The sequence below is a fragment of the Metarhizium album genome (genome assembly GCF_000804445.1).
Source record: "Metarhizium album ARSEF 1941 chromosome Unknown scaffold_15, whole genome shotgun sequence".
Classification (NCBI taxonomy): Eukaryota; Fungi; Ascomycota; class Sordariomycetes; order Hypocreales; family Clavicipitaceae; genus Metarhizium; species Metarhizium album.
In genome coordinates this window covers 466,754-477,113 of record NW_024467589.1, presented here as the reverse complement: position 1 = coordinate 477,113, position 10,360 = coordinate 466,754, and the positions used below count along the sequence as shown (strand labels likewise).

Sequence of the window (10,360 nt, the reverse complement as noted above, 5' to 3'; positions counted from 1 at the left end):
CTGTGTCGTGCTTTGCAACTATCAGAAGCTGGAAGGGAGAATGCCTACCCGGGGACTTCGTACCCAGGGGGTCAAGTTGCGAGAGAGTAGTATCTGTCGGCAGGCCCAGATAAGCAGAGTTTGGGAGTTGGCGTCTCGGGCACTTGTTCGGCGGTGCGTCAAATGCCGACGCCCACCATCATATCAAGACCCTGCCTGCCTGTATTGGAAGCTGGTTTCTGGGCGGTAGTATAGCTTTCGAGGCCTTGCGTTATTACCATCCAGGCAGGGTTCCGCGGCGTGTGGGGGGCGAGAGGCGGACTTTACCGCTTGCTTTTCCTCTTGTATGAGAGATTCTTTTTTTTCTCCCTCAGCACCTTCCTTGTCTTGTTATCCATCCGGCTGTCGTTGACAAAGAGGACTTGGCAGCTGGGAATGGAGGAACTTTCAAGAATGCAACGCGGGGCAGTCCTGGGTTTGAGACCGATGGGGATGGGACATGGTGCGGCTGTGTCGTTGACGTTTTCTGTGAGCACCAGACGGCGAAAACGTCTGATGGAACACGACTGAAGAGCGACGACGACGATGGCCATGAGGGAATCGGGTGTCGAGGGCTCAGCCAGTCAGTCGGGGTCACGTGTTGTTGCCGTCGGCATCGAGGCAGGCTTCGCCTCATGAAACCTAAATGGCTTCTTCATCCTTCGACGCACCTCCTAACCAGCTCGTTTCGATGCACTGATGCCTGTTCCGGTGGATCGAATCTTTCTGCTCTGCCGTGATCCATTGCAAGCAGTTCTTGGGAAAAGTGGCTCGCGGTTTGTAACGAAGAAGTTGGTGCGGACATTGCGCGGACCAACAAGACATTGACGCTCGATCTCTCAGTGAAGTTGAACAAGTCTAGTTGATCCATTTCACATCTACATGCTAATAGAGGCGGGGAAAGCGGACTCCCTGATAATGGTCATCAAGTCCTTCCGCCACGAGCCCCTCGCTCACCATTTCGACGTCAATAATATGCTCCGTGAGTTTTGCTACCTCGAACTTGGTGCGCATAAATTTTACCGGAGTGCCGTTCAAATTCGACGTCTCCTGATGAAACCAGTCTAGTTTCAGCTATCCGAAGCCATGTCGGCAATCGACATCGCCAGGGCCTGGCAATGGCGTCGTCCAAACCATGTATAGCCAGGCTCGTGCTGTGTTTGGAAATCTTCAACTTCCAGTACATGTGGCAACGAGATCCTGAAACTGCCTTGGTCCTTGCCGTCTGGGTACTCTGCATAAACATCACCATCCCCCCGCTAACTGTATGCAACTTGGTTGATCAACAGGGCTGAGGTGCAAAACTATCGCCTGGGGCAATCCATTGCACAATAATTCCCCGACGTGCGCGGCGCCAAAGCCTAGAATCGAGAAGGAGCTTCCGGAGACACTCATGTACACGGGAACAGCTCGAAACCCTTCCTTGTCGTGATGTATCAGGCGATATCCCAGGTCTCAACAGGCGACCAGTAGCCATGCTAGTGGTAAAAACGACGACGGGTCGACGGTGGTGTAGGCAAATGGCTCTGCCATCACTGCCGTGGACCCGGTTACCATCCCACGTACTTGGGCAATAAGGTTACGCATAGACATGGCATACCCTACGTAACTCTCTACGCGTCTCTGTGCCGTATCGCTTGCCACACACAAGCAAGCGGGAACAATCAAGCGTCTCTATCACCACACCCTCCATCTCGTTATCCACCCACCCGTCCTCGGTCTCCACGCGCACGCCTCCCCCTTCACCCCCCTGGAAAATGATATGGGCCGCCTGGCTTATCGCCTGGGACCAACCGGCATGCCGGGAAATGACGCGGTATGGATACCGAGAAGCGGGGGTGGGAGGAAGGGCGCCGCTGAGGACCTGAAGCTGCCGCCGCTGACGTCAAAGTCGTCGACAAATTCAACGACCACTTGGAATTTCGACACAAGAAAACAAAGACAAACCCGCAATGCCCGTACTGATTCGGCATCTTCTTTTTTCTTTGCCACAGCGCCACTACGTCATACCTACCGGGCGGGATGTGCGTGGCCTGGTATCACGTTCAGTACATTTCGTTCTCAGCAATTCATCCAGCCGAAGCACCACGGTGATGATCCTTGCGCGCCAGGACCCGAATTTTCACATGTTCTATGGGTGTTATCAGACTCGCACAATGTCGTTCTCGCACACACACCCTCTTTGACGTGGTCGGCCCCATTCTCCCCGAAAGCACACAGCCCTTTTTAGGCACAAACCAAGATGCATTTTACTTGATAGTTACCACCGAAAGCCATCCAGTCGCTCCGTTACACGATTGCGAATGCCCGTCCCGTTCTTGCTTTTTCTCTGCCATCAAATGCGTAATACGGCGCAACCCATTGCAGATGAGTGAATAATCGGGCATACCTTTATTTTATCGATGTCTAATGAGGTCACCCGCGTCGAGAGAAGATGAAGCGGTTTTACGAGTGGAGCCGCGGGGTTAAACTTGGTGATACATAGTCCCCAGCGTTGCCGAGCTGAGACGATCCATAGTGCCTCGACGGGAGCACATTGTGCAGTTCCAAAGGGCGCGGGCGCGGGGGAAAGCTTGGCTTCGACTCCTCCTGCCCGTCTTGTCGTGCGATGGTGGAATAACGCGTGGCTGCTGGGGAGTTTTGGCCGGGCGGCAAGGCACCTGGGCCAAGCCAAGCTTTTCAAACTGCCACGTCCCTACCAAGAACCACATGGACGCGCTTAGACGTTTGAATCTAATTGAGTGATCGGCCGCGGCACCGAACATCACGCCTGCCAAATACACCGTTGATAGTCAGGAAAGGGGCCACATTTGGATAGCGGCTTAAACTATTATGTTCCGTACCATAACGCTGGGTCTCGTGGTCTCTGGGGGACCTGCCACCTTCGGGAGATCCTCGTCTTCCTTGCCCCCTTTCTCTCCGCAGAGTGCTCGTACCAAGTTAGCCAAAGCTTGACCCTGGAGAACCCGTGACTCTCCATTCGTCAGGGTGGAGAGAAATTACACGTACTGGAGTCGTCGTACTAATTCGAGGTTGCAAGTTGGTTCGTTCCCTGTCAGAGCCTCCGAATGGCGAACGCCCAAGGGCCACTTACATACTTCCTGCAGCATGGCTGGTAGGCTGTGCGGCATGTCGTCGGCAATCCCTGGATATCACGGCGGTAGCTCCGGAGCTAAACAGGCACGGACCTCCGACATGCCTGGCCGCGCGGGTGGCGAAATAACCCGCAGACTGACGAGGGCCAATCCATACGAATGGCTGAGCGGGTTACTTTGCTGCCCGCCTTGCTGGCCTGGGTCGGCCGCCAGCGAAAACTCAGACGAGGGACGGGGGTTGGCCCTGAACAGGGAAGCTACCCCCGACGTGAACATGGCACGTCGAGACGGCCAACGACGGAGGACGGGCGAAGATGAAGAAGCACGTGCTGGGGACATGTGGTGTCCATCTACGACGCCCATGGTCCATGGATGGATGGCATCTGGAAAGGGGCCCAATCTGGTCTTTCGAGTCCCTCCCTATTGTGCGGAGATGAGCACTCTGGCTTCTCCGTACTTGACGACGGTGGCATCTTAAGCCATGCGCCCATCTCGGCCTCCATGCAGGCGTTGCATCGTGCGGTGCGGTGCGTTGCCGCGAGGTTTGAGCAGATCCAGCCATGTCTCTTGGGCCGCAAAGTAAAGTAAACGCAACTCGGTCGCGGTGTGGAGGACAGACGGAGGACGCAGCACGAGGCACGGAGGAGCACCGTGTCGCGCATTGGCAGCCTCACTGTACGGATATGCCAGGGAAACGCACCCCCCTGTCGCGGCTACCCATGATCACAGTGCGGCTCACGGGCAGCCACACGGGCTCCACCCATGCGATCTTGCTTGTCCCACACACACACACTTCACACTTTGACGACTGCCCTCGAGAACTCGAGAGCTTCCTCTTCCTCTTCCTTCAACCTTGAATCATCATCATCAATCTCATCACCACTCACCCATTTCCCTTGTTTTTCCTGCGCCCCCCGTCACCTTGCACCCCGACCCCACACAGCCTGTCCAGTCCCGACAGGAACACCGCCATGTCGGGGTGTTGATGGTCGTCTTTGAAACGCCAGGCTATTCCCGCCAGAGTATGTGATCTACCAACCAGTCTTTCAAAGGCCTTCTGGCCTCCCCAAGCGCACTGCTCAACGTTTACGTACTAGGTAACTGCAGCTTGGTGCGTGCATTGCAGAATTTCAAGACACGGCCGTACTCGTCCTTGTTTTGTATCTGGATAATTGCCCATTGCCCATGATGCCGTTGACAGCAAAGGACGAAGGGCTGCGGACGTTTCTCTCCGCGCTGCATCCCCCGCGCCGCCAACAGCACAACTACTAACCCTCTCCTTCGAATCCAACTCGCTCGCGACGCAAGTCGAGGAATGAATGTCCCCTCGCACGTCCCGAGGTTTGACGTCGATCCACCGACGGTTAGCCCTGTCGTCAAATCTTTTGGCCCAGAAAGGAAAGAAAGCTTAGCCGCCGCGCCGGCAGTCTGGGTGCCATTGCCATGTCATGTTCCTTTTGCCCACCCCGTCTCATCCCATCTCTTCTGCCTTCTTCCTTGGCCCTCCCGCAATCGTCGGTTTCTCCATCGTCTCTCTGCTAACGCCGGGTGAGCCACGCGGCCGCCACCTCATCGCCAAAAAAGGGGATGCAGCAAGCCCCCTAGGTAATAAGCGGAAGAGGCGCTTGAGCGGACGGTCACTTGCCACACCCACACCCCTTCCGAGTCGCTTCGCTTGGCTTTGGACCGACTCGTCGCGTTAACTCACTTTGGGGCTAGACGTGTCAAGGGACGGTGGGAAAAGTCACCCCAATGCCTGTTTAACTATGATGAATCCCTGGCGCCAGACAGTTGGTATCATGGTGCGGTGATGCATGCCAAGAGCCGTTCTATCATTTATTCACCATAATTATGCCACGCAAGAGCTTGGGTTCCTGTTGCCGTATCAGACGCCTCAGCGCCTCACACGTAATCAACGAGGAGAAGTGGACCGGAAGGAAGAAGACGAGCTCGGCGGTAACACCGGCAGGCAAATTTGAGAAAAGGTCACTTGCAAAAAAAAAAAAAAAAAAAAAAAAAAAAAAAGACCCGACCGGACTTTTACATTGAGTAACATCCGTTTGAAAGGTGTGGAGAAGGCGACGCAATGCACCGGCGTCGCAAGGAGGAATCGATAGAAACAGGCGGTTTCGTCACGCTTGCATTGCAGCTCCAGTGTTGACTTGTGTGTTATGTGTGACCTGGTTGCCTGGGTTGTGACGCTACCCTTCTGTTCTGCCCCTGGTGGTGGTGGCTGCTGCTGCTTGCTGTTCATTCATTCATTCAATCCTTGGCCATGAGACGGAGCCCCGTCGGCGCGGCAGTGTGGATGGGTGGCAGACGACTCCGTACAGACGTCGACGCGGGAGCTGGGGACGTTCGTTGCCCATTCGGATGGCACTTGGGTCCAGGGAACAACGGGCACGGCATCCGATCCTGACCGTGTGCCAGCCGTGGCAGCTCGGTTGACTGCTCAATGTTGTTTGAAATTTCTCTCAACTTCGTGTATATTTGCGTGTTGGGTATATATCACTGTTCAGGTAGAAACTATTCATACAATGGGTCGCCTGACCAGTGTCCAGTCTGGCCAACAAGAGAAGCACACCCCAAGTCTTTCTTGGTGGCCATTCACCCCCTTTCTTTCCAAGACTTTCGTCGCCATTCGTTCCGTATTTTCTTCATCGTTCTTGAGAGCGGGACTCGTCTTTGACCCACCCGTCATATTCGAAAAAAAAAAAATTGTGTTGTGCATAACATGAACGCTGCCAAATGAGCCGTAAAACGCAACAAGTCAGATCAGATGCCTTCCCCAGCAGCAGACCAGCTCAACCGAGCAGCCTGGGGAGCCAATAAAGAAGAAGAAAGAATACATCCCAAGACCCAAAAACTCCTGACAGGTGGTCTCAATCGTAAAAAGCCAGTCAACCCGGGTTCGACTGCTCTCGTGACCCTTCAAGTACCCAATGTCTCAACGTCTTGGGGGGGGGAGATGGGAAATATATCATGTACAGCGAAAGGACTTGGCTGACCGCCTCTTCCCAGCAAGAGACAACCAGTCCCGGAACGGACGCAGATGCACCGAATCCCCCCGCTTGAAATCAAGAAGGTTGAAGCAACCTCGTCCACCATTTACACGGTCGCATCCCCGTCCAAGTCGTGTCCTGGATTGGGAGACCAAGAGAACCATTTAATTCTGGCCGCCTGCTCTATTTGCTCATCATCGTAGGTTGTTCTTTCATCTCCGGTTGATGTGAAACATGACGGGAGAACGTTCGTTAGGTTCGATTATCGTCGCAAGCCAAGCCTTACAGAGCTTCTATGCCCTGGTTCGTCGTGGTGCTGACAGATAAAACCGACACTCAAAGTGCAAAGTAGTCAAATGTTAGTCCGACTGGTGATCTTCAGATCCAGCTTCTGAGCGTGCATCGCCTCGGTGGACTTTCCGATGTCGGCGGAGGTTGGAAACGACAGAAAAGTGACGCCCACACCCTTCGACCTCGCAGGCAAAAGCTGATTACCAAAGATTTAGCACCCCGGCAGACTAACGCCTCGAGTTGTACGAGAGACCAAGAAAGGGGGGGTAGAACGTACGCTTCTCGCCGGTATGACTGTACATGTGCGTCTGGAGTGAGCTTGGTCGGGTGAATCTCTTGTCGCAAACCTTGCACTTGTGCTTCTTTTGTGTGCTTGAAGAAACCTTTGAGCTGAATTGACCCATCATGGATTGAGGAGCTGGAGGGATTTGTGAGCCCATGAGGCCTTGAGGCCGGGGCAGCGTTCGCGAGTTGACGGATTCAATATCGGAACCAGCAGCTGAGGAGTAATCTGATACAGAATCGCCGTAGTAGGAGCTGAAGTTGCCACTGGAGGAAATTGAGGAGCTGGTAGAGTGTGTAGAAGGAAACCCGTAAGAGTCCACTGAAGAACGGTCGTTTCGGGCACCGTATATATTCCGGGGAGTCTCCTGGCTCATGGCAAGCATGCCATGGCTTGCGTCGAGAGCATCAGCAAAGCTCCTTCGCTCATCGGCTTGAGACGGCATCCTGAACAGCAAGATTAGTATACGACGTACAAGGTCAAGTAGTCCGAGATTCATGGCGGGTCTGGGTCGAACACTGACGGCTGGGCAAACCCTCGTCTGGAAGAGTCGGTCTCGTGAGCCATGTTGAAGTGAGACTGTCGAATAGGAGCCGGCGCATAGCCGATAGCGTCATAGGGAGCAGTGGACCCGGGCACGAAGTGGCCGTTAACAGGAGAGGCGGAGGTCGCATAGGTGGTATCACCGTAGGTAGCAGATGTAGTCTGCATACGGTTCATGGTCAACAGGTCTAGACAGTTGTGTTAGAGACGCCATAGGATAGATGCGTTGGCGTGTATAAAGACGCAAGTGATGGCCATACCTGCCCCAGTGGTGGCAACGGGTAATGATGCATACGACGCCATTGACGAAGCACTGCTGGTGCTGGCTCTGCCTGCAGGTCCCTTGCCGGCCATGATATTGGCATGCAATCCAGGTTGCGGACTGCCAACAAACAACGGATTCCCAGGGGCAGCTGCTGACTGCGAAGGAGACGTCGAGGACCACGGGTTCGAAAATGTTGGTGGCGCATGGTGAGGGTAGTCGAAGTTCAACGGAGGCGCAAAGCGCTGCTGTTGAGAGGCGTCTAGGGTCATGGTCATGTTGATACCAAGGATAAAAGGATGAGCAATAGTGCTATGATGTCGCACTTGGTGTTGTAACTGCGAGAGAGGAAAAAAAAAAGGGCTACAGCAGCTCTCAGGAACTGTGAGGCCTTGCGTATAGGACGGGGTGCAGGACCAACGCTCAATCCAAGGACTTGCGAGTAACACACGGCAAGCGTAGATGGAAAGAAGGTCTGGTCAAATACAGGATGCTGACTAGAAAAAAAAGAGCCAGCCGGTAACACAGATCAGAGACAAGAAGATCCGACCTGGAGATTGAACGTGTTTGACGGAAGCCAAGGTGGGATCAGCGAAGTCTTAAGTGCCCACGGCTCTCGAGTTGACGTGCGTCAGTCACTTCAGGCCCCAAAGCAACTGTACAGCGGGAGCACCAGACCAGTAGAGTTGCTCGTGTGCTTAGCAGAAGCAGGGTGTACGACGACTCTGGTCTAAGTGATCAGCAGCACCATGTCCCTTTCCAAATGGCCGAGGCGACAGGGTTAGGACGATGAGGTAGGGTAGCAGCAACAAGAACCGACCGGCGGGGAGGGGGGGGGGGCGTGCTTTCGGACGCTGGGGCCAGGCTAAGCGTGGGTTCCAGGGGGGGAAACAGTGTGAAGGGGGGGTTTTGCCGGACGCTCGGCTGGATGACGATGGATGGGTTCGAAGAAAGAGGTCTGGGACTCAGCCCCACCGAGCCAGGGATGCCCCAAGGGCACTGTGCATGCTGGCTTGGCTGTGTTGTGTGGTCGCCCAATCGTGGACCGACGGTGAAAAGATCAGCGAAGTGTGCGTGCGTGGTGCCAAGATCCGTGCCGTGCTGTCAACCGGGGCGACGAGCTCTGCCATGCTGGAGGCTGACGATACTTTGATGGCATGGATGCGGACGGACGACTCTTGAGTAAGGAGTAGGTAGTCGAAATGTGCGTGTATGAACTTTGTCCGTCCTTGTTTGGGGTGAAGATGCATGTGTGTCTGTCTATGATTTTAAAAAAAAAAAAAAAAAACCTACACTAGACTTGGGAAAAACAAGAAGATGCTGCACCGTCCCGACCAAGTACGTACCTACGGATGGCACAGACCTGCAAGCTCTTCTGGCACCGATGGATACAGAACGCTCGGTCAACAACAAACAACCGCAGCTAGCCTCTACCAGATGGGTCGCTGACGCAAATGGCAGCAGACAACGCTCAAGATGGCAAGTAAACGGCGCCGTTGGCTTCTGTCAAGCAAAATGATGTTGACGACTTGACGGCCATGCGTCGGGGAAGCCAACGCAAGGCTTGGGCTTGGGCTTGGGCTTGGGCTTGGGCTTGGGCTTGGGCTTGGACATGCTGGCATTGTGCCAATGAAACGCAGCAGAGAATACCAAACAAGGGAACTCGAAAGTTGAACCTGGCAGTGAGATGATGCAGCCGCGAGATCAAGACGGTCTGCAGTTGGCGGGGAGGGGTCGATTTGGGTGGATACCGACGTGTAGGACGGGTCAAGTTTGCAGAGTTGTTGGTGCCAATCGAAGGGGGACGTCGTCGGAGCCGGAGCTGGAGCTGGAGCTGGGAGCTGGAGCCTGCTACGGAGCAGCGTAACTTACTTACACAGGGCACTTAAGTTAGGTACGGAGCACAGACATCTGGACTCGTATCGTGCGTGCCTGGTCTCGTACGGAGCACGGGGCGAGCACGGGGCACATACGGAGTGCGCCTACAGGCTACTGTACATATCACAGCACAGTACGGAGCACGGGGTACACGGAGTGGGCAACCCTTTGGATTGACCCTACGGAGTACGGAGTACGTACATGCTGGCACGGAAGTAGTCCGGGTGCAAATGAGGCCAACGGGCTGGACTGTGGCCAGTGGCCTGTGGCCTGTGGCCTGTGGCCTGTGGCCTGTAGCTTTTGCGTCTTCCTTGTGCGTGGGCAAATGACTGCCAGAGACAACCGAGTGAGCCATGTCGGGTGGTAAATGGCCATGTTTCTCTTCAAGATTAGCCCACGGGCAAGTCCACGGCACTTTTCTACCGGGGCGTTGCCCCAAGTACCAACTTGCCAGCCAAAGAACCAGCCTGCCCAGGGGCACCCCCATAGACGACCCAGCATGGGAAGGCTTGAAAAACGGAGACTGGAGAATGGAGCACGAGACGCCATCGCAGCCGATGTGGAGGGAGTGAACGCCAAGTGGTCCCTCCAAACATGGAACAGGTGCGCGAATGGCCCTGGCGACGAACTCCAGAGGCCCGTGAGCCGAACGGTCAGTACGTCCGTTACTCCGGAATAAGTGCTAACTAATCCAAAGGCTCGGTACTCCGTGATACGGAGCAGGAGCAGTAACGAGGTCCATCCGCAAGACTGCCGACTTTCAGTGGGCCTGCCTCGATGCTGGGACTCGGGAGACACATGTGTGTTGGCGCATGCCCGCAGTCGAGGGAGGGAGGCTGCAAGAAGTAGCGCATGATGAGAGGCAGCGCACCTTGCCATACGCCATCCTGCACAGAGACAACAAGTGCATCTCGAAAGGAAGCGCCTGAGCTCGAGAAAGATGGAAGTGTGAGTGGGTACATGCGGTGGTGGTGGTGGTGGTGCTGCT

The 10,360-nt window shown here is 55.0% G+C and overlaps 2 protein-coding genes across 2 annotated transcripts; one reads left to right on the top strand and one right to left on the bottom strand.

Annotated features, from left to right (window-relative positions):
- Positions 1 to 6,474: 6,474 nt before the first annotated feature.
- MAM_05760 (C2H2 finger domain protein FlbC) lies at positions 6,475 to 7,772 on the bottom strand (the record flags this gene model as incomplete). Its single annotated transcript, XM_040824558.1, has 4 exons — positions 6,475 to 6,602; positions 6,684 to 7,135; positions 7,213 to 7,420; positions 7,493 to 7,772. 4 exons carry the CDS (start codon positions 7,770 to 7,772, stop codon positions 6,475 to 6,477), a joined length of 1,068 nt encoding a protein of 355 aa, XP_040677537.1.
- Positions 7,773 to 9,871: 2,099 nt separating this feature from the next.
- On the top strand, positions 9,872 to 10,104 carry MAM_05759 (uncharacterized protein; the record flags this gene model as incomplete). The annotated part of the gene is made up of 2 exons (XM_040824557.1): positions 9,872 to 10,028; positions 10,070 to 10,104. 2 exons carry the CDS (start codon positions 9,872 to 9,874, stop codon positions 10,102 to 10,104), a joined length of 192 nt encoding a protein of 63 aa, XP_040677536.1.
- Positions 10,105 to 10,360: the final 256 nt, after the last annotated feature.